The sequence below is a fragment of the Botryllus schlosseri genome, chromosome 2 (assembly GCF_051294905.1).
Source record: "Botryllus schlosseri isolate E-star chromosome 2, Bs_hap1, whole genome shotgun sequence".
In the NCBI taxonomy this organism is placed as follows: Eukaryota; Metazoa; Chordata; class Ascidiacea; order Stolidobranchia; family Styelidae; genus Botryllus; species Botryllus schlosseri.
The window spans coordinates 2,991,787-3,016,229 of record NC_137237.1 but is presented as its reverse complement, the minus strand read 5'-3'; the positions used below and the strand labels follow the sequence as shown (position 1 = coordinate 3,016,229).

At 41.0% G+C, this 24,443-nt stretch overlaps 1 protein-coding gene across 2 annotated transcripts; it reads left to right on the top strand.

The window, feature by feature from the left end:
* The first annotated feature begins 834 nt into the window (after nt 1-834).
* Nucleotides 835-22,676, top strand: LOC145433017 (cell adhesion molecule DSCAM-like). Of its 2 annotated transcripts, XR_013913034.1 has the most exons (7): nt 835-1,125; nt 1,771-1,922; nt 4,717-4,832; nt 8,364-8,547; nt 10,282-10,398; nt 15,485-15,722; nt 22,173-22,676. XR_013913034.1 is itself a non-coding variant. In XM_080309890.1 (6 exons), the coding sequence occupies exons 1-6, from the start codon at nt 863-865 to the stop codon at nt 15,565-15,567; spliced, it is 915 nt and encodes a 304-aa protein (XP_080166016.1). In that variant the 5' UTR covers nt 835-862; the 3' UTR covers nt 15,568-16,153. The 2 variants fall into 2 exon arrangements, 1 of the variants encoding a protein (XP_080166016.1); XM_080309890.1 differs by lacking the exon at nt 22,173-22,676 and having other exon boundaries at nt 15,485-16,153.
* The last annotated feature ends 1,767 nt before the right edge of the window (nt 22,677-24,443 follow it).

The following is a 24,443-nucleotide window of genomic DNA, read 5'->3' as shown; positions in this document are numbered from 1 at the left end:
TGATTTTTGCTGTATTCATTTACCATTCACAATTTTTTTTTAATTTCCAAGTTTTTGCGAATTTAGTAATTCTAATTCTAATCTAATTTGTAAAAAGCTGTGTCGCTCTAATTCTAATCTAATTTGGAAAAAGTGTGTAGCTCTAATTCTAATTCTATTCTAATTCAGAAAAGCTGAAAATTTTCTAGTTGTCCAAGACTGATGTACATTTGGAAGCTGACTGTCGTCAATTATCGTTTGGACCATGACCTGACTAAACTAATCACTCAGTGAAAGCCGTCTTGTAAACTTTTATGGATAGATCGCATGCTGCAATATTGTGAGCGTCCCTGTTGTAGTCGTTTTGAACTGGACGGCATAACGGTAGGATACGAGCAATGCCGGCAGTTAGCGCTTGGACAGTCATTTTGCCAATGACATAATCCGCTTATGTAATTGATGGCACGCGGTCTTCATTTTCACTTCATCCATTTATATGTTGTAGGATACGCCAGAAGTATAACCATTACCGATGTTAGGCTCTTCAAAACCGTTAGACGGGATAACGGTCGGAAACTAGCGATCTTGTCAGCAGCTGGTATCGAATAACGTAGTACAGCCGATAATGTCCTATATTTTTTAATCTGCAAATGTAACACAGCTTCCTACTGTAGTGTTGTAGGCCCACAATACCCTGGAACGCGTGGATGTCGCTTTAGGATTCCTGATCAGGGGCAGCTAGTAGTACTGTTATTTTATTTCAGTTACTGAAAGAAACAATGTACATGTGACTTGCTTTGATTATGGCCCTACTGCGGAGTCCGATTCGAATCAGCTATTATTCTGTTTTGCCTATCCGTAGGGTAGATACAAGGTTGTACCGATGTATATTATGCCAATCTTGCGTTTTGCAGTGATGTATAAACTAATGGCGTTTAAGGTTGTGCTGGTGAATATCTTGGCAGTATGCGTCACTGCGGATAAACTAGTCAAATTCGCCGGCTTGAGAGCGGAACTGCCGTGCTCCGCTCCTTTAATTGACCCCGGATACGGTGCGAACGTGACCTACAACTGGACTAAGGGATCCGAGCACATTGCTAAATACAGCGTGCAACACCGATACGATACCCTGCATCCAAAACCTCAGTGAGTATATTACACAATTTTATTTGTTAGGCGTACAAGTACTGAGGACAGCGGACATGCTTTTAAACCGGTCATGTTCCTCTCCGCGTTGTATGGTACCGGGAAGTGTAGCCGACCTTATGTGTCCTCCTTGCTACAGTTGAAGTCGGTGCCATTCGCGGTTTTTGTTTACAATGCGCTTGTTCTCTGTTTGGTTCACCTTTTATAAATAACCACGTTGCTGATGAGGATGTGATAGCAGAACATTCGCAACCGATGATACTGACTAATGACTGACGCAATTGATTGTTGTCACCCTAGTATTTGAGGGAGCCGGAGCATTGATATCCATGAGCTCCGGAGCTGGAGCTACTTTTTGATAAAAGAGAGCTCCGCAACTGAAAAATTAAACATTCACGCTTTCTCCAAATCCCTTCTGAGTTCTGACAAACTATTAATTTCGTGTTTCCCTTCTACTTTTGAAGTAATTTGGGCATGCGCCTATGCTGGTGTTTGATTAGAAATCTCCGGCATTAGTTCTCTTTTTACAAGAGTACCAGCAACTACGATTTTGACCACATATCGGTGTTTTTCATCAAAGTGGTTACAAAGTCTGTGTATTTGTATAACCAGAAGACATCGATAACGCGACAGGGAAATTTTCAGATGGTTCCGCGAATCGTTTGGACGACGATTAACATCTACTTCAACAAATCTACGGATATATGATCTGAAACAGTCAGACGGAGGGCAATACACATGTACCACGATATCCTCTAACGGGCATGCGGAAACAAAATCTAATTTGATCGTTAAAGGTATGTATAAATTTTGATATATGGTGTATGTAACTATTAAACAACGTCGCCGTAATTCCGTCGTCGTGGTTGTAAGGGGATTGCGTGTGCGACGAATGTCGGACCATTAGGACATTTGCTCCTTCGGATAGAACGTTGAGGACATCTACGTTTCGAAACGCTTGTAGGGCATCGTGTAGTCTAGCGGTGTCAAACATACGGCCTACCACTTGGCTTCATCCGACCCGCGACGCAATTCTGATTATATGTGAAAATACTTGGAATATCCAGCATATTTCCAGCAGAAGAAGAGATTTTTAGTAACAAATATTTTCAAGTACATATTCCTTGAAGACAGCAAATTTCGATCATCTTCAGTTCATATGCCACAATATAACCAAACCACGGCACTTTTGTCATTAACTCTAGTCACCATTAGCAACACGTCGGGGACATTGACACCAAATTCTGAGAAGGAAATAAAGTCGATTAATATTGGAACAGATCATTAACAATCTGAATATAATCATTATTGTGCCGTAGTAATAGCATTGCTTGTTAACCTTTTTAGCGATCGTACCCCTTGTGCTTTCAATATGATTTTCCGCCAACACCAATTCTGATGGTATGGTACCTATATTGAAATCAAAAAGCCCATTCACATAAAATCGCGCGTGGCGCGAAGAATATTTTCCAGTCGAATAAATTGGTCCAGAAGATATTCCACATCATATACGCATACTTCCACAATGTACCTTGTACCCCGATGGTGTCTATATGGACCCCTGATTAAGAGCCCGTGGAATAGAAATGTCCAATCGCCGAAGAATCCATCGGTGTTACAGCTGTGGAGCGTTGGACCACTACCTCACTCGCCACCGATAATAACATGGATAAAGAGAACAAACAACACCAAGGATGTAACCAATCTATACGTCACGGGGGCCATAGAATGCCAATGGTTTCCATACTGACCTCATTATATACCTATATATACCCTACGCAACGCAAGCTCCGACGTTTTAAGGTATTACTATTTCCAATGACAGTTTCATAGATTGTCGCGTCCGTAGGATTACCAAGTCACTATTCCGAGACGCAACTCCTTCTCTGATTTTGACGTTAGACCCGACTCAACTCGAATTATTTTAGTTCATCACTCAGTCGATCCGAAATCGAGTAATTTTACGAAAGCTCGCACCAATCCAAATCACAATCTTCAGTCACGAATCATCAACGGGTCATGTTTTATCATCATGAACTAGAAATGTGACGTAATAGATGATCTTCTACTGCATGATAGATTTTTAAAAGTGATGTGGTGGTGAGGTTTGTTGAGATTTCAGGTTTTTCTTGTAGTTTTAGAGCAGGGACAGGCCACCTTTCGTGTGCAGCGTGCCAAAATATTCCAATTTCAAAAATATTACCAGCTGGCGTGCCAAACATTTTTAGTTTTGTGATATTTATCGTTTCAAGCAGGGAAATCCACTAACCGCTTATCTGAAGCTGGCAACGGCATCAGTTGCGCCAGTGGTTCTCCAAGTATGAGTCGCGAAAGGTATAAATTCTGGTCGCTACCGCACAACAGCTATCATTTAATATAATAATATTTGCTTAATTTATTGCAAAAAAAAGTTATTCGCGCTATGGACTATCCCCTATGGCTTCTTTTGTAGTTTCTGTGTTCGGTGCCACAGCCAATAAGCGACACGCGCATCAACGTTGCTACAACGGTATAACTTGATCATGAAAAATGTACCCACCCCTTTATCATACACGTCAGTTTGACACATAAGTTTGTCTGCAAAGCTCTACAGATCGCGGTAAAGACTTCCGCTGTTCAAAATATATTGGAATCACCTATATTGTTTTACGAAATAATTTTGGTCACCTTCGAGCTTTTTCCATTTTGAACATTTCCGTTTGACTTTTTGCCACAAACATGATTATAACGTGTCGTATGCGTCAATTCGTTTGGTGTGCCATGAAAAATCACCTCGTGTGCTAGGGGTTGCCGACCCCTGTTTTAGAGTGAATTTAAGATTCATAAATATAAAAAAGATATATGACACTTGGATATATTGTCGAATGCGTGAAATCCTAAAAGGCCTTCGCGGGCCGCGTGTTTGAGAGTTGTGACCCATGGTTTAGACCAAGAAAATCCCTATTATTGTTTCATTTGGATCGCTTGATTATAATGGAAATAGAAGACCGATACGTAACGCTTGCTTAGTTTCCATCAGCAGATTTAGCATAACAGAAAGGATTCGACGCCTGGTAAATCGGCACTTATTAGGAATTGGAGACGCTCGTCTCGGATTGCAGCTATGGCTCGGCAAACTAAGTCCTATCCTTATTCCTAAACAAAGTTTGACCAAACTTTAACCCGATTAAATCTTAGTCAAGCTATCTAGACCGCACCCCTCATTCATGCGCTCTTTCCGAATTGAACTCCTCGCCCAACCCCTAACCAACTTGACCCCATACCTGATTAAATTTGACTTAGCCCAAGTAATCTAACTTCAGGTCTGTCGTAACCGAATTTAACTTATCAATCAACCACAAACCTAATCTCTCTCATAGCCCAACTCACTTAATTTCAGTCAAACCCTATCCAAATGTCATACGAGTCATTCCTAAACCACCATATAACAAATTAAATGTCTGAAAAGTTCTGCTCGAAACTTGAAATGTCTGGATTATCTTATTACCGCATGCGATAGTCCAGGCCTGCTTTGGCGTGAAGCTCTGGTCTCGAAACTTGGAATTTTTCTCAGAATCGCAATGTTCCATTCACTTTCCATTTTTGTTTCAGACCGCCCCCATATGGACATTAGAAGCGGGAAACCCGCCGGGGCGTTTTTGGCCACATGTACGTCTGAGGTCGACTCGTCAGAAAAGTTCCGAGTATTTTGGAGGATGGGCGATAAGGTCGGTTTTCGCATTTCTATTCGCTGGCATTGCGTGGATAATAACTTTTCGGTGTCAGTTGTAAAATATCTGAAGCCGCTCTCCTCTGACTTTGTACCTAGGGTTGCATTTAAAACAAACATGTTTAAAACAAGGCCCTTGTTTAAAACATGTTTTTATTGTTTTTTTGTTTGTTTCTTAAGTCATGACTTCACGAATATTCAATTGTGACGTCATGCTGGATGGACCTTGACAATTCAAAATATAGGGTAAATGTAGCTCCTTTGACGAAGTATCTACGTACTAGAGGGTTTCAACCATCCCATATCGTATACGTCGGCTATGTCGGCTGGTAATCGTCCGTAGGCTCATACAACGTGTTTTTTGGAAAGCATTTACACATTTATGGCATGATTTTACTACTTGAAAAATCAGAATTTTTTTTAAAGGCCTTTATTTGAAACATGTTTTAAACAAAGTGTTTTAAACATCCATTTATTTTAAATGCAAACCTATCTGTACCAGACATCTACACAATAAGTGTCATGGGTATCAAAATTTGCAGAGTAACTAGCCGCTATCAAATCGATTTCGCTTCATATTTCTATTCACGAATGATATTCGCGACTTGGGACTTGAGTCATAGGCGCCGAGTTACGGGTTGACGGCCACCTCGTACAAAATGCTTGGACGTCCCAATAAATTGTAATCCGTGATTTATAGTAATCAGTTGGGCAAATTTTTGCAACTTTTATTTACAGCTTCCGGGAGCTTCCTAAATAATTCTAAATAATTCGAGATTCTCGTGGGCGCAAATTCTGAATTTATGCGATTAGTTTGAACGGAAACCTTCTATGTTCCAATAAACTTGATTGCTGGACGGACTCTATCGAGGGCGACAGTATCTCGGATCGAATTTCAAGCAATTTGGCATTTCGTAGAAATGGATTTCTATTGATAAGGTCGCGCCATGCGCCCATATTGCTCTTGCTGCAATGACACCTGAATAATTTTATTCGCACCATTTCACAATCAAACTCGAGTGGCTGATCGGGGCCTACGTACTGATATTAATCAGAGTGTAAATTAGGACCCCCAGTCGCGTAGCGTAGAGTGTAAATTAGGACCCCCATTTCAAACCCGAAAGCCCGTCCTTTTGAAATGCCGTATCAGAAATTTGTATTATTGGTGCTGCGTACTGCCAGTTATCAGGAATCGACTGTGTACACCAGTGGAAACTTTTTCGGCTTGTGGTACACTAGAAAAAGTATATAATGATCGCGGCAAACTTACAATAAATTAGCTTTAAAAATCGATTCCCGTGTTAATGCGATGGCTATGCTATACAAACATATATTCGACTGAAACGATGCGTAATTGCTAACAAACATTCACGCACTTCGTCGTTTACCAACCATTATCTTTCGGTCACGACTTTATATTTCCGTCAAAGCGAAAATAAATAATGCTCAAATACCCATTAGGTGCAAATGACAATAAAGTTTTGATTGCATTTATCATGGAACAGGATTTGGAAGGAGGCATCCAAAACTTTTCTCGAAAACGGCGTTTTATAAAACGGGTGTTTAATAAATCAATGAGCTGTTCTTCTTCTGTAAGACGATTGCTTGATTAATGTCTTCGAAATGAATTGACTACCCACCAATATTTGTTTGCAGCAAATCCTGAGATGAGTGGTATTGTTGAAGTGTTAGGCGAATTCCAGACACTGTGCACGGGATTTATGGCACGATTTCAAGTTCAGGAGTTGATTTGGAACAATCAGAGAATTTTGTCTACATGTAGCCACCTAGCAGTCATGACCCATTCATCGGCAATTCCATGATTGGTTTCATGGTCACGGGCACATTTGTCAGCCTGTTGAGTAGGTTAGACCGCCTTTAGTAGCACCCGCTTGTCTGCATGCCTATTGGCTAACATACACCGTTTTCCGCAATCCCAGAAAGACTACCGGTACAGCTAACCTGAGAATCTGTGGTGGCACAATAGTGTGCCGCGGCACACAGTTTGGGAATCACTGGTGTACGTACCAGTCTGTGCACCGTAGTATAGTACAGCAGCACGCGATCTCCTGCTGAGATTGTTATTCATTCGCACTGAAATTGGGCGTTTAACAACTGCTGTGCGCTGGTCGCTGGTTTGATTTAGTGCGTCTGGCGGAGGCCTGATTTATCGCATGCATCGAAACACGCCTGGCCAGATTACAGCAGGCTTGATGAATCATCGCTGGCTTGAGCTACCCGTCTTCTACGCAGTGGGCGGGCGTAATTGATTTGCGCTAATACTAAAGTATCAGAAGATGTGTGTTAAGGCCGAGTTATCAATAGATGGCCTGAATCCCCTGAAATCGGTGCCATTACAAGGCATATTCCACAACAGATGTGGTCATTTTTCAGTTCGTCGTCACAGAAGTCGCGTATCAATTGTTCGCGCGCGTGATGGTGAATAGTGGGTATTCAAGCGAGATCGACGCATTGCTAATTGACAACCATGCTGTACTCGCTCTTAAACTTACGCCTAATCATACGCGAAGCTCGTCAACACGAGGATCCTTGTATTATCGGCATTTACACGATTCGCCAAATCCGTGCGAATATGACGTCACCCGTCTGGAATGATTATGACGTCACAAAACTCCGCCACCTCGTGCAAAAATAAAAGACGGCGCCTAAGCAAGTCTTGAGTATTGGTTGTTTCTCGTCCGTAGCATCCCGTCTAAATTCTGCTTTTCTGTAGACTGCTACCAGGAAAGTTGTTTGTTATATAAATTACTCTCTAGACTAGTGGCTCTCAAACTGGACGGGGGGAGATGAATGATTCTGAAGGGACGCGAGGCTGGGGTAAACTGAAAACATTTTTCGCGCCAGGCGCGATTTACCTCCAATTTATAGTTTTTGCTCTGTGTATAGTCCGAATTTCATATTGAAGATTTCTCTCATCAACAGTCATAACCTTCCATGCCATCCAACTATCCGTTGGGATTGCTAGCATTCTGGTCGCATTTTGTGATATGACGATAAGGGGGCGCGAAAATTTTCACTATCATAAAGGGGGGCGTGTCTAAAAAAGTTTGAGAACCACTGCTCTAGACAAACAAAAAAACGTTTATTAAGTATACTCACACACCAGAACAGAATATATTTTCAAGTCATTTTAATATTGGTATAAAACAGAAGATTTCAAAAGGGTGTCAACAAGGCAAAAAAGTTGGCCGATACATCGGCCTGTCCATATTGGCGGTATCAGAATCATGGCTATCGGCAAGTCTCAAAACAATAGCCAATGCCATGATAGAGCTTCTGTCTGAGGCCCAGTTCTGCCCTTTCCAATGTTGTTTAAATCGTGTCTACATAGCGACCGTGACCGCATGAGAGTCATTTCTCGCCATTCGTAATTCTTTGGGTAATGTTGCGCTCTAATAAGGTATGTGCTAGGCTAATTCATTGAACGAAAGATACCTGATCTAGGTCTAAAACTAAATTAACAACGCCACCTTCTCGACTAAAACGGTCCTAACATAATTGAATTCAGGATCTTCCTGGAGAAATGAAGGGGCACATCAGCGTAGCTGGCATGTCCACCATAACAGTGGATTTGATTGTACCTCGACATTTGATGACGTCACATCCAAATTCGTTACGAGAGAATTTCACCTGTGTCGCGAAAATTGCGGGCAAAACATACGAATCGCGACCCTACTTGTCCAGGATCCCGCGTAAGTAGAACCATTCTGGTAACGACTTCATTTTTCCGACACCATTTTGTAGTTTTGTGCCTTGGCGTAACTAGGGCTTGGCAAACTGAATTACCCGAGTGATTCGACTCTATATAGAGTATACCCATTTCGACGTCATAAGAATATAAGTGCTATGAAGATTTCAGATATATGTACCTTTTCTGCGAGCACAAGTAAAATAATGCCAGGTCTATGCCATATAAAGATAATTGGGTGATTTTTGACCCTTACTATTTCATTGCATTTTGTGGCAATACTGTGGGTTGATCATGACTTCACAGAAATGATATTTTGACTAGCATATGGATACTGGGTAGTGTGTATTACATGTTTTGTATGCAGTTATACGATCATTGTAGGTTTCAAATCTTAAACGTCGGTAGAACAGTATCGAACCATTGGCAAAATGGAGTATTTGACTATTCGATTCCGTGTCGGGTAAATCTGCATCATATGTGGCATGAAGCGATGACGCGTTACCTCGACACCTCAGAGATGAGCTCGACTGGAAAGTACCACTCTTGTGAATCTTTTACCTGCGGATTGAATACATTGATTCTCCGAGGGAAAGGCTTGCTGTTGTTTAACACTTATATCTTTTATTTGACACGTCATATTTAGGGTGCAGTGCCCTTCAATAATAATAAGAAATCTGCGTTGTTGGTGATTGCCCCGGAACAGTGCTACCCGGAAGCTTCAAGTATACGTATGCATGCAATTCCACGTGGTGGTTCTGCGTACCTCCAGATTTATCTCAACAATATATTTTCGGAAATGACTAGTTATGCTGTGTTATGCCATATCTGACATCCGATGATAGCACTATAGAGATGTGCTAAGCGAGGGGTGGGAAAACTACGGCTCACTGGCCGCATGCGGCCCAGAACACCGTTTTGTGCGGTCCGCGAAATCCTCTAGAAAATATAATGCGTAGTGAAGTGCAATCTTTGCAGCGACTTGGCAATACCATTTGTTAATATTTCTTACTATGATGTTTATTTTATTGCTGACGTAGTAGCCTGATCTCAAGGCTTACGTATTTTCCAAGGTTTCATTTGGCAAACATCACAGAAACTCAAAACGGAAATAACATAATTCTGATTTTTGATCATGAGTGCGAAACTGCAGCAATTTTATTACTTATGTGATTGTATTTGCGACGCGTGTGTTAAGTTAGGTATATGTATGTCCTCGATATGTGTAGAAGTATTTTATATTTATATTAACTATATATTGTAGAAGCGTATATTTAAGGTAGCATAATTATGATGCTGTCAGCATTGCCTGTCCTGGAGGTAAACCAAACGTAGAATCGGCAATTCGATGAACGGATCTTTTCTCCTCACAGAGTTAAATTTACATCCTCTTTTAAGAATTGACACCGCCGCCTTTCATCCCAAATTTTACCAAATTGCTTGTTGAGGACGGCCAGCGTAAAAAATCTTGTCAATGTTTCTGACGCGTGTATATTATTATTTGATTAGTTTTTATTATATACATAGATATCACATCCATAATTCCTCGGTCCCTGTATAATTACATAAAAATATTGCGCTTAAGCTAATAATCCAAATTTAATATAGTGCGGCCCGCGAATGGATTCAGATGTTCAATGCGGCCCGTGTGATGAAAAGTTTGCCCAACCCTGTGCTAAGCAGAAGAGATGAATGTGTGTTAACGAAGTAGCGCGTAACCAATATCCATTCATCACAGACCCGCCAACCGACGTGAATATTACCGGAGAAAGAGTGATTCGTGAGGGTTACAGCCTTTTTCTGATGTGTGACGCTCCGGCTTACCCCAAGAGTACATATATTTGGAAACTCGCAGGTAATCATTTATTTTTTTTTATTTTTTTATCTATCAAAACTAGACCCCGATAGATTATCGGGTTAACCCAGTGGTTTCCAACCTTTTTCGTATCGTGGACCCCTCGGCCGAGATATTTGAGCTAAAATTCCCCCGTATGAAAATGTTACCTGTGACTAAAAAAGGTACTCTTTAACGCACAACCATTATTCTTGACTGAGCAATACATGGTCAAACATATTCAGATATGTTCGAACTATGCCAAATGCGGACCGCACTACACTTTGGCAAAATACAGCTAAATTTGACCTGTTTTTTACCGGTCCGGCAGCCGCTGACGAGAAATAAATCACCAACTCCGCTTGCTATGGCGTTGAGGTGAATCGATGAATTTGGTATGTTTTTCACGTTAGCTCTTCTGGTTGGCTTAAAAAGGTAAACATTTTCACCAGTAGCTTTGTGCTGAATTTGGCTCGACTTTTCCCAGCTTAGAAGCAGTTTGGTCGAGAGGCTGTCACGGGCCCAGCGAAATCGTCTCGCGAACCTCACGTTATCGGGGGTGTAATATCTACGGAAGGCATTTATACATAGGCCTACACCTAGCCCTAAAATCCTCCAAGGAATCATACAATTGTAAAGAACTAGTTTCATACTTAACAGTTCTACCATAAAAATCTAAACACCTCGTACACCCAGTGTATCTTCCGATACAATCCTAAAGCCATATTCCCCCCTAAAAATTTCAAAATTCCCCCTAAGTGGGGAATTCCCCTCGGTTGGAACCACTGGGTTAGCCGATAATCTGGAGTCGATACTTTGATATGAATATCGGTATCGACCATTAGAGGTGAAAATATCGACAATTTTCGTGATATGGGGCTATAGGTTAACTATGCCCCCAGCGATAAGAGCGTATATTCACTCCAAAAGGGTGATACGCGAAAAAAGAACCTAACTCAGAATTATATCGTGGCGATAAATCCCATATGTGCCCACGCGCATACCGTCATACGTTTCTATTGGCATGCATAATTTGGATTAAAATGTTGTACTGGATTTATACCGTGGTATAAGTCTGAGGCAGGTTCTGGTTTCGTGCGATATGGGTGTATAACTGTATATTCACTCACTCTTTTTCGCTGCTAACATTGTAGGAAGTCTGCGATTGATAAACTGGGAATGTTGATCTATTTCTGATAGGTTATAGGAAGAGGTGGGCAAAGTAGTCAGTGTTGTAGAAATTACACCAGCTCTAGACAAAACAATACCGTGATTGACGAGTATCCGTAATACTGTTTGACACTTAACCAGATATTATTCCAGCTCTGGGTGCTTTTGACAGTTGTTTAGTGACTCAATACTGTTCTACAAAGTCGGTTCGATACTTTATAGCAATGTTGATAACGACTTGGTGATTCAAACAGGTTCCAGATAGGGAAGGGGGTGCATGCTGCACATAATCAGTGATTCAAATCATTGTATACATTTTGATAGAATTTATCATCCACGCGAGCGTTCATTGTTCATTGTATAGCTACTATTAGTATAGTGATCAGACTAGTTGACCTTTACGGTCGTATCGATCATTCCTGTCTGATACCGACTACTGTGCATGCATATTTTCTGTACCACCATCATTGCCGTCTGTTTTTTTTTATGTATTTTGGTTGGATGAAAATAAAGACTCTCACGCTCTCTCGTAAATACTCAGAATTTATGTAGTACGATGTTTTAAGCTGTTTGCAGGAATTTTATAGCGCAACTTTATTCGATTTTTCATGCAACTTTTTACTGCAACTTTTATCGAGTGATTTAAATAGCGTGCTATAAACTATATCTAGTATGGTTCTATTCTCATTGATACGCATAGCAACGAGCTATGTGATGGATTAGCTGCATATCAACGTGATCTATGACGCAATCTTGCAAGCTGGAATTTCAACAACCCCAGCCAAGCACGACAGCCCGAACTATATGTAAATGGTCGCTAGATTAATTAATTCACTGTCGTTTAAATTTGAGGTCCCTTCCCATTTCACAGACGCCCGGGTGAGACGGCCGAAAATTACATTTGCACTGGGGCGTCATCTATATCAAGCTATTTATTTGTTCAAGTCACCAACACTGAGTTTTGCTGAATTGCCTGAATAAAGTTTGCAGGCCTAGGGGGTTCGGGGTGTGGTATTTGAATTGATTTGGCGGGGTGGGAGGACTGAGTTATTGCTTTGCTGTTTGGCTTTTAGCGGAACATTATTTCGACATTGCGTTATTTTCTTGCTGCGTACCAGCAAAAATCTAATTTTCATCGGTCTCGCCAGGCCGTCCGTGAAATGGGAAAGTACCAAATTTGACAGCTCTGCACGAGCCTACAGCGAAAAGCTGTGATGTACGTTTTAAACCTATTAACGAACATAAAAGTGTATGCATGATCGATTGAATAGCGAAGAAAGAAATGGAACAAGCAGACACCTTACAAATCCTAAACTGTTGGGTTATAAAAGGGAATTTTTCGAGTATCTCTTGTAACCCAAATAATTAAAAAATATATATGAATGCAACTTTATATTGAAACTTTTGTTAAAATGAAGTGCAACCTTCACACGATCTGAACCCAACAAAAATTTGCCCGGGCTATTAGGTATGCTATTTCAATCGTCAACAACCTTTTCGTATATCTTGGGTCACTAAGAACAACTTTCAAGTTCAAATTTATCTGTTTAGCTCGTACAGCATCAAGTTTTCCTTGTCGAATACCAGCATATACTGGTAGTCAGACAAACGAAGTAGGCTATTTATTTTTCCATGTAATTAAGTAGTTATTGCCTACTTTCACTACTTAATAAAGTGGCTCTTATTTCAACTTCTACTCGAAAAGTTTTTGGGCAAAGCTACTTATCTTTCATACTTTGGTTTTTGAAAACTAAAAGATAGTTTTGGGCTAAGTTGGCAACACATTTCTGAAAGGAGCTCCGAGCGAAATGACCACCACAGTAACTGCTGAATAGAGTGTCGAAGATTGTACCTATTTGCACCGTCAATACCGGTAGTCAGTTTGCGTTAGTCACAAAGATGCATTGTTCAAGTTGCTAACCACCGACGTGCCCTCTTCCGACCTCTACTTGAAGTAGTTTTGACATCTGTGGGTTTCTCGTCGTTTCCCGAAACCTTACAATAGCTTATATTATTTTACCTCTTGCTTTGTCGCCCCGTTAATCTGTGAATATTGCTTAATTCGGTCTTTTTTACCAGAAGATGATGAAATATTAGACTCATTTCACCTGTCGACGAATAACTCTGCAGTATATCAATTCTACCTCCCAATATTGACATATGCGTGCTACGCTAATGCGGTATTTCAGCCCAGAACCCTTTCTGCATTATGTTGTTGCTGTAACTCGTGATGTTCGACTGTCATGCTCATTTTAAAATTGCCCTGCCCATACTGCTTTTTGAGTTCAGAAATGCGAGGCTTAATGTTGGAAAGTGAAAGTGGCATGGTATTGTGCGGTCGAAACGCAAGAGCATGATGGCAATTACCTAGTTGCAAATCGTTTACAAATCATGGGTTCTTAAAGTATGTGTTGCGACTTATTTACATCGTTTCGTATGTGCTACTTGTTGAATTTCTGGCAACGAAAAATATTCTTCGCGATTCGCGCCATTTCTTGTTGTTTGTTTACGCCAGGGGTGTCAAACTCATCTTGGGTCGCGAGCCAGATTCAAAAGTTTTCATCGCTCGCGGGCCGGACCAGTCAAATGATTCCAATGTGTTACTTCCAATTCGATACCCTCGTCCTCTTTTAAGAGGATTTGTCCTCTTTTTTGACTTTTTGGAAAGTGTATTCGGAGGACGCCCAAATGTCCTCTTTTTTTAGAATTTTAGTTGAATATAAGACAAAATTCGACTTAGATACAGTAAATATCAGCACTGAAGCAACGCTCCGGCGGGTATTTCGGGAGCTGGGCCGGAAAGTTGACCTTTTTTTGTCAACCAACGGATAAAGTGAGAGAAAAACTGTGTTTCTGGAGCTTAGCCAAAAAGTTGACCGTTTTTTAATCAACCGACCACGATGTGGGAAAATTTACCATTTTTTCAGGATTTTCCTCCGGTTTTGCAAGTCTGAAAATTTTGAAAAAATGTCCTCTTTTCAGATTTCCAAAATATGATAACCCTATTATATCACGGATCGTTCGAGCTCTGTTGGAGCAACACAGCTAATTGCAAACAAAGGAATTGGCAAAAATTGAATGATTGGCCGATTAAATACACAACACTCAATCAGTGTCTCTAACGGCGATATTAGTTGAAATATTTCTATACTCCCTCTGTATTACTCATGATGCATCGTTGACCCTACGTATTCGTGGTGAGGAACACTAGAGATTGTAGACGCGGGCGTTAGAAATTTGTTCCATTTTTTACATCACCTGACAAATTCACCATTCATGTTTCTCTGGAGACCGGCGCTGGGGCGTTTTGGGTCAGAGTAAGGTAAGCAGAAGTTCAACCAAAGATATTTGACTTATATTCTTCGAGTAGCTCCATGTATTTTACATGGTTTCGCATTGTCATTTCCGCTTCTGTGAATACTGTTATATTTTCGCAGTAAACTCTTACCTCAGTTTGCACTTTTTTGCCTTCACGGAATGTAATGTCAATGTCACCGACTTTTTCCTGATAGTTACTTGGGTTAGAACTCATCCCTGCCGACATCTGGTTGTATTGTGGTCTATGAATATGTTCGACATTACTGTCTTGAGGCATTATTTAGTAGTTACCTTGAAGGTGTGCAATAATTGGTTGCGCTTTGGTCAGCATACGGCTGGATAAGATTGGCATCGATAAAACCTTGGCTGGAATTAACCGTAGCGAGATGCCACTAAAACTCAGATTACGATCGCGGTTCAAGTACAACTGTTATAAATGCTTGAGATAGAATTGGCATTGGTAAATATCGATTTGACGTCCACACATCACTCCGCCTAGCCTACTGCAATGAAATATGACTCACTTTGCTTCGATATATTTTCTATGCCTCAATTCGATGACCGACCTGATCACAATAAATAATATATTTATTTAATAATGAATTAATTCATTTCACAGGTAAAGAGGTAGCTACCGGTTACAAATATCGCGTCCAGAAAGTCTCAAGAGATATGGCGTCCGTATTCTTGCCATGCCGTTAACGAGATCGGCCAGAGCTCCAAAGAAATCGAGATCATAGTCAATTTCCCGCCCGAGAGAGTCAAGATAACTCGTGATCGCACTACTGACACTTTGAAGTGCGAAGTCGTGGGTAGCTGTCGACCAGCCCCAAAAATCTCGTGGATAATGGAAAATGGTAAGTTTCTTTGTTTCAACTGTGAATCGATCGCAGAGTGATTATTATTACGTCTATCCCTACCCAGAAATTTCTAAAATACCCCGACTGTAGTACGTAGTTAGCTGTAGTGTATATATCCGTTTTCCTTTGTTAACGTAAGTGAGCAATTTCACTTTCTCTGCTAAACATTCCTGTACCAAACCAAGCTGTTCTACAATTGTACCCAATCACTATAATCCCTCATCTTTTGTTAGAACGAAGTACTGGGTATTGTTTCTTAACCGAACTATAGGAATTGCAAGCCTGCGTTCGCATTAAGCGGATAACTGTCCGAATTAACCTTGTTTTTACGTGTAACATTTTCTTTTGTTCCGTTCCTGAGCATTTTGGCCTGAATGAAGCTCTTGTCCGGATTATCGGTGTCCGCATAAATCGGAGTCGACTGTATGTCAGCAAGTAGTGTCTCGTGAAAATATGGTATCCTTTTTACCGGTACTTATAATTGTCCTCTTTCCTGTACCTCACCTTCGCGTACATTCCTATCAGATGGTGGCCAGTTTTTAGTATTTCAATAGCCTCTTCGGCGTCCGTTTATAACAGTTATATCAGTGAAATTGTGAAGTTTTGTGGTTGTTTTTATAAAACTGGCATAAAGCGACCCGTCGGAAATCGCAGCCTTAATTACTATCGCTAACCTGAAATATAATTCCTACTTTCGCTGTTGAAAATTTATTTCTGTGTGACCACAATAAGGCGTGGTGTCGTTAAACCGACAGGAGCAATCGCCGCGATTTACTGTTACATTAAATGATTTTATCGAATAATCAAAATGGCCGGCGTATGTCGCTATATTTCCGTGATGCGTTCGATATGAGGGGCGATCCAAACTGTTCCTTAATATAAGTGTACTTGATTCGAATATATTGTAACTGCAATGCGTGTTACGTGATGAAGTGATGACCCATAAGACCACTGTCATCAACAGAAAGGAAATATTATGCGCCCTATACCTCAACGCAATGTAGATTTTCTGAACGCGATGTCGCCAACTTTCTCGTAATGTCACTTTGCATTTTGGCATCATTTCGCTGTATGTCTGGCCTCCAACGTTTTAATCCTGGCTGTAATCATGCGTATTCGTGGATGTAATCTCTTGTGAATAATTTGGTGCGTATTCAGTTTACGAAATACTGATTCATCACTAACTAGTTCGCAAATAATAATTTTAAAGCATATTGTAATAAATTCTCCGGAATCATGGTCTCTCCCGGTGTCTATGCGCCTGGGGACCAGGTAAAGACTGGATCTCGTCATATCACAAATACCCTGTGGTTTACGACTGCAATGGGTTTTGTTTGTCAAATTTGCAACTCGTAGTACACAAAATACCTATGAATGATAATCCATTTCTTATTGAATTGAATTTGTCAAGCTAAAGAGTTCATCATTTATCTTCCTTTATTGCAAGGTTGTCTCATTACGACAAAGCGTGTACAAATTGCACTTCTCCGTTATTGCTAACAATCCTTATTAACTGCCTTGAGCCGCATGGATTTAGACATAGCTACGTTTTGAGTGGAAATCTGTTATAAGAATCAGTAACGTAAGCTTATCTACTTAATTAAACGAAAATCGCGTAACGCACCGATTTCCACCCGACTCTAAAGTATAATGGACATCATTATCACTTTTCGGTAGAAAATATTAATTTAACACCCGTTCTACGTTACGAAAATGAGCCAAATGCATTGTTTCACATCGAGATATATCCCACGGGTGTTTGTTTGTTTGTGTATGCAACCCCTAGAATGCGCCAAATGGTGATGTAGCCTGCGTGAACAGAACTCACCACGCCCCACAAGACCAGCTTGGATCAAAGTTTGAGTCATTTAGTTAGTAATTTTCCACGCATGCCCGGCTGGTTCATCTCAGGGCAGTACTCCGATTTGAAATCAAATTCATGAATTTTGCATACTGACATTCAGTATAATACAATATCCATCAGCTTTAAGGGAGTGAAGTCTCATAAACAGAAATTGCGCGTATGTGCGTATGATTGCAAAAATTCCCAATTGCCACGCACTAGTTTGGTTCATTTCCAATATTTTACTGAATAAAACGCATCCATGGGGCTGTTTTATGTTAAGGGGCACTGCGCTGTGAATATGATATGGTCTTAAATGCAAGATAATGGTGTGAAAAAGGTTGGTATGACAGCAGCCATTTTATTCAGTATACCATCGTATTCGGACTGCAGCTAAACATTTCTCGAAATGTATCATTGCACTCTCTGTTATATCTAGGTCACGCGCCATCGCGAAATTTCTGGCACGCATTTCTGCACGGAAGACTCGGACAACTAGATAACTATGGATAATTCTAGTCAAATTTTTTAAATGTTTTTATTCTCTAATTCTAATCTAATTTGTGACGTGTTTATTTGCTCTAATTTTAATTCTAATCTAATTTCTGGTTTTCCTGAAATTGCGACAGGAGAACATGTATACAGTGATCCCAACCGCGGCTCTCAGTGCCGCATGCGGCTCCAAGATAGCCTTCTTGCGGCTCTTATTGACCTCTAGATATGCCAGAAAAATATAATAGACGACAGTTGTTGTTTGTTTCTATGAATAGTTATAGTCAATTTCTGAATATGAATGCTAAGTTGAAGGTATATATTAGTTATGTCTAAAGCCTTCCAAGGCCGCTTCTGAAAACCTAGAAAGAGAATTATTGCAGTCTAGCGTCAAATGCATGGATGAATATTGAATACCCGTCAGACAAGGATATATCTTGAGTTCCGCTGGTCATATAACTTTATATTTTGTCTATGTTTAGTGTACATTTCGGCGCAATTTTACTTGCATCAAAATAACGGCTCATAGTCAAGTATAAATTGCTATAAGTCCAATATTACTCGGCGTATGATCCCTCGCAAACTTGTGCATTACGTGCTGGAATGTTTGACGAGCTATCACATAACGACATAACACATAATAGTATGTTGTAGTAATGATACGGTATGCATTTTCAGTTTATTTCAATGTATAGCACTCGCCAATCTGCGTCCATAAATGCTAAAATAACCGATATAGCAGTGGCGGCTCGTGACAATATCGGGTGGTGGGGCAAGGGCCGCAAGCGACTTGTTATCAATATGACGTCACAGTAGCGTTTTTCAACGTTCATGATGGCCACATGAATTTCCCGTAAACAATGATTTTTAACGTAGGTGCCGCGAGAGGTTTGCCGGTGGCGTGACTAGAAGTGCGGGTAAACTTCTTTCATTAAAACTTGTACGCTATGTCGCGATCCGCTCATGACTGCTGCGCCGTCGTAGGTTTGCGCAATAAGTTTCGACTCAACTGAATAGGGCTGTAATGTTTTTTTTTAATACGTAAGAAATTCCGACAGCAGTGCGATCGTCAACAGCCACAAAGCTGTGGAATCGTTCGTCTGGCATACCAAATTTCGTGAACCGAAAAATCACGACTAGTTGTGACAAACACGTAATGTCAGTTGTTTCGTCAGACTGAATAGATAGAAATTCAGCGTCAACAATCTCGGTAAACAAATGCTGTAGATAGATGTGATATATCGAATCAAGCACATCATTTTGAATAGTCTTTGAGGTACCCTTAGCTACTGTCGCGGTGTCGAGATGTTCGCGCAAAATGCTATCAATGGAAGCCGTGTATTTAATTAGATCCAAAAATACCCCCCTATTGAGAGAGCATTCCTTCTCATCGTGGCCTCGAAGGGGCAATTCATGAACTCCAATAAATTTATTGGCATCAATCACCCGAGAGAGAACATGCCTATTCTTATCTACAAGCTCGTTGTGCTTGCAGACTGATACGCGATAACTTTCATTGAGCTGCGACATTACATTTACTCTGCCAAACAATTTATATTTAACTGCACTAGCCATGTGCACTTGGGATTTTTGGTGCGTTTTCAGACGCTCTGACAAATGCTTCAGATCGCGATAACCAATTTTGTTCCAACAAGAGCCACTGCTTCCGGTACCGGCACTGTCGAATAAAAGACAGTAAAAGCAAAACAAGGCGTTTTTATCCTCGCCATAAGTAAGCCATTCATTTTTATCGAAATGCGCTGAAGAAAAGGCACGAGTGCGCTTTCCTCCGGCGTACGATTGGATCAATGGGCAATTTCTAGGCTGATACGGACCTAGTCGCTTTACCTCTAATTTTTGCTCTGAAGGCAGCTGGCTAAACGGCGTACGGAGCAAAGATTCAACACGATTCATGTTCGCACTTGACCTGACTACTTATCTGCAGAAATGGAAATGACTATAAATCGAGAGATTGCGTATGCCTAACTGGAAAGGTCAACGAGTTCGGACACATACGCAATTGTTATCTCATAGATTGGACAAGGAAATGTCATATTGAATCCAAAACATCTTTCTGAAGAACTACGGATAGCAGCCTCGGAAATTCGGTCCCGGTACAGCTTGGGAGATTCTGGCCTTGAGGCTGGAGACTGTCACACGACACATACGGCTTACGGTCTATAGTGTCTATATGTCTGCTGCAAAATCGCCTTCGGAAAATATATTACCGAATAAATACGTGGATGAAAGCCGAAAACTTGGTACAAGGTTACATGAAATCATCGAGAAGTATAGCCTCATGACCGTTTTCGGTATGGTACACTGTCAAAATTAATACGAACAGATCAACGCCGAATTTTGCGTAATATTTACTGAGGAATCGGCTGATCAAGCGATCAGCTGTTAGCCGCCATCGAAAACGAAACAGCTATCGCGCTTGACAGGGGTTGTAATTGTGAGCAAATGGCCCGAAGGCCACCATTCCACGGTGAAATTGACATTGGAGAATATAAAATAAAACTAAATATTTGAATGCAAACCGAGGATGTTAGTAAACTGTTTCATGATATCATCATCTCATCACCTATCTCAGTATGGAACACAGATACACCGGCTTTTGCGTGAAATCCGCAATGCGTTAGGTAGGCTAAGTGTCAGATCAGCGCACATCTCTACCATACTCGAACTTAATAACGAAATTGCTGCCCTAATCATTGAGTGTCAACCTTGAGACTTGGCACAGCGTTCGATACTAAAATCAAGACATACCATGTAAAAGTTCATGACGGATCTAGCTAAGGAGCATCGTTAAAATCAATGGAGACCAATACCGGCTTTGCGTGAAATATGTTTGCGATACATGACCGATCAGCACACACTCGACTTTGGAAACGGAATTACTACCCTAAACTTTGAGTAGAAACCCTGAAACTTAGGACAGTGTTAAATACCACCATCACGACATGACATACCAAGTTTCAAGAATTATCATGGTGTGAAACACCATCAAAATCGACCTGTACCAGCAACGGTCGACTCAACGCATATCACGGTATCCGAGTTCAGATATAGATACGATTGTTACATCACACCTTAGGGGCGAGCAAGCATATTTGCCCCGGTTGCTCGGCCATTTTACGAATAGGAGAGAGTAAAGCAACGTTTCTTAATTGTGCGCAGCTTTGAGAGAATAGATAGTGAAAGCTTGTTATGAGCGCTACCGGGACAAGCCCCGGCTAGGCATTCACAAAGCGAAAACACAGAAGAGAATTCGATTTTCGCGGAGACTTCGCTATGTATGGGCATTTGCAAGCGAAAGCACAAGAAGAACGCGGGTTTCGCTGTGATCTCGATATATATTGAGCGCTGTGCGTCTATAAATGGTTAAATTGTTATTGAACAGAATTTTAGGTGGGGCAATGCCCCAGTTGCCCTATAGGACGAGCCGCCACTGCGATATAGAATCTATATAAGTCTATGTGCATGCTTGTGAATTAGCTGGATGGTAAGATCCGGAGGTAGGCTAGCTACCGTTATATTTTCGTTATAATCCTATAACTGTAAATTGCTTAAAATGTTAGTTGTCCAGCTCTGCTTCGCAGCCTGTGCGACTATTTCTTTTAGTTTGGTCTAGCTAGAAAGTGTGAACCTGAATATCCGATAAATGTAGTATTATAACCGCGTGGCATGAACGTATGATCACGTATATGCCGTATATACCGGTATCAATATTATTGACCAGATTCATAATTTTTATGACATTAAAATTCGCCATATTGATATGTTTACACATAGTTGACCGATAGACATCAGCAGATAAGTCTTGAATCCGCAGTTACCTAACCCGGCTCGTTCGCGAATCGCGTAACTCTGGACTTAGTTCACTACCGAAAGTGTGTGCGTATGAATTGTATGTATAAAGGGTGGCGATGGATTCCACGTAATAAGTAATGAGTCAGGGGTGCGATGCCCGTCAGAAGATGTGTTGGTTAACCTGTTGGGGGTCAGACAATTGTTAAAAGGTGAAAAATGTTTGGGCGCGTAGGAGAAATTTGTTGACCCTATATTGGTCAAAATTGCCCAGCCGAATACTAAAAGAAATCCGTTTACAGTCAAAGAAATCTCTGACAACAAATCCACGCTTACCATGTCACACAAACCGGTTGGCACCTACCAATGTATTGCTGAGAACGAGCTTGGAGAGAGTAGAGCCAAATTCGAATGGACCGCGGAAATTGAAGGTCAGTACGATTGCCAATATTGGACATATATCATCCAACGCCTTTTCATATCTTAGCGGGGTGTCAGTCATTAAGACCTCCTTTTCAAACAGGATGCGTAATTTCCAGAGCTGGCCAAACCCAGCACTTTTGCCACTCCGGTAAAAGTAGGAACAATGCCGTCAATTACTCCTCAAATACAAGTAGAAGTAGCAAATACCAGAGACATCTCAACACGTATTTAAGCGGAAGTAGAAAGTCAACGGTTTAAAAAGTACTCAATAAGGGATTTCCAAGATTATATTTGGTTTGCGGTTCGCGTATCAATTTTAGCAGTTCGAGTTAATCGGAGTTGGCTACTTTCGATATCGCAAGATGTACCCTCGAGACTATATATGTAGATACCATAATGCAGGTGTTTTAAAAAGCAGGTAGTTTTGCCAAAAACGTACAGAGCACCTCTAGATGCTACTCAAGTAGAAGATGGAAGGCACCGAAAAGTACTCGAGTCGCCAGCTTGGCTCAGTGTGTGTATTACGTTAAGATACCGCCACGGTCTTCTAAAGTCGAAGAGGTGTTTCAGGTGCTAAATCGGTACCGCTATAATCTAAGTCAGTGCTTATCAACCTGTGTGACGGTTCGCACTGGTGCGAATGAAAAAAATTGTAGTGCGAATGAAGGAGGCGGTGCGAATGGTGCGAATGAAAATCTTGGATGAGTGCGAATGAAAATCGTGAATAATAAGTGTTGATTTTCTGACCTGGAATAATTCAAATAAACCTAATAGGAAATTGAAGGGCAGTGTAACTTTTGTTGTTGCGACGCAATTGTAAAAACTTGTTTCACTTACGACGCACCACACTAATCGTAGCTCTCACAAGCCGTAGCGAATTAATATTTTCGCACCATAATTATTACGTAACCAAAAGCCTGGTTTGGCAGCTTGTGTAGTGGCAGACATACAGTATATCAGCCCGTCTGAGCCTGCGGCAGGCTCGAAAAATGACGTCAAGTTGACTTTCTGCTTTCTTTCGCTGAAAATCATCATACTTTCGTAATGACTGTTTGATTAGTGCAAGGCACGAGGATAATAGTAAAGACCATCATTACAGACTCACATTTGCAAGTTACTGTACCACAACTTTTTACCCCTTCAAGGATTATTAAAGTATGGACCGCAAAGGGTATAATTTTGGGTCGACACGGTGCCAGAGCTATCCGTTAATATTTATGTGATATTTGTTGAATTTATTGCAAAAATCCCGCGATAGTCTTTACAAATCTGAGGTCACGGAGCTGGGTATGCTACTGTAGCCAATAAGCGAGACACGCAGAAAATATGGTTTTATAATGAGAATTCATGATAAGATTTGTCCGACTGGTTTTTCTGGAAAACATGGTCGAATACCGTTGGGATGAACTGGTGTAGGGACTAGGGATGAGCAACGAGTGAGTTCAGGTCTATGATACTCATTCATTTCGAGGCCAACCCCTTCTGCGTCGGGTCAAAGGAAGACGTAAAGTTTTGGCCAACAAACCGCTGATAAAATGCGGTGCCAAACCGTAAGAGTCGACAAAACCTTGGCCAAAAAATGAGCGATGCTGAATGGCCAGGCCATTCGATATGGATATGCTCCGTTGTCGGCACGGAATAGTCCCGTTCTTGCAATCTGAGTAGACAGTAGTCTAGGGATGGTGTGAACGTGAGGTTCACGTTCGCGTTCTGTGTGTGAACCTCGGAAATTTAGAGGTTCGCGTTCACAACAGAACCTTGGTAGGTTCTGCACTGTGAACCGTTTTCATATATTACAATTTTCACTTAATTATTGCATCTTTGGTTCGAATTTATTGCATTTCAACTGTGGGCCACTCTATGCATGGCGCTGGCAGCATAAAAAATCAGAGCAAAACGAGCATGCACCTTGACAATCTCAAAAATTTTACTTGTTTCATTACAAAAGTTTGCTCGAAATATCCAGCTTCCCGTTTGTGAATATTTAGTGACACTCTGTTGTGAGCTTGACCCGAAATCACACAACATCACGAGCGAAATACACTACATGTAGTCAGCGAATGATGTTTATTCAACCAATCAATCTATGAGATTGATATAGTTTTTTGATGTAACAAATCTAGCAGGTGTACGGGGTCAATCTTGGCTTC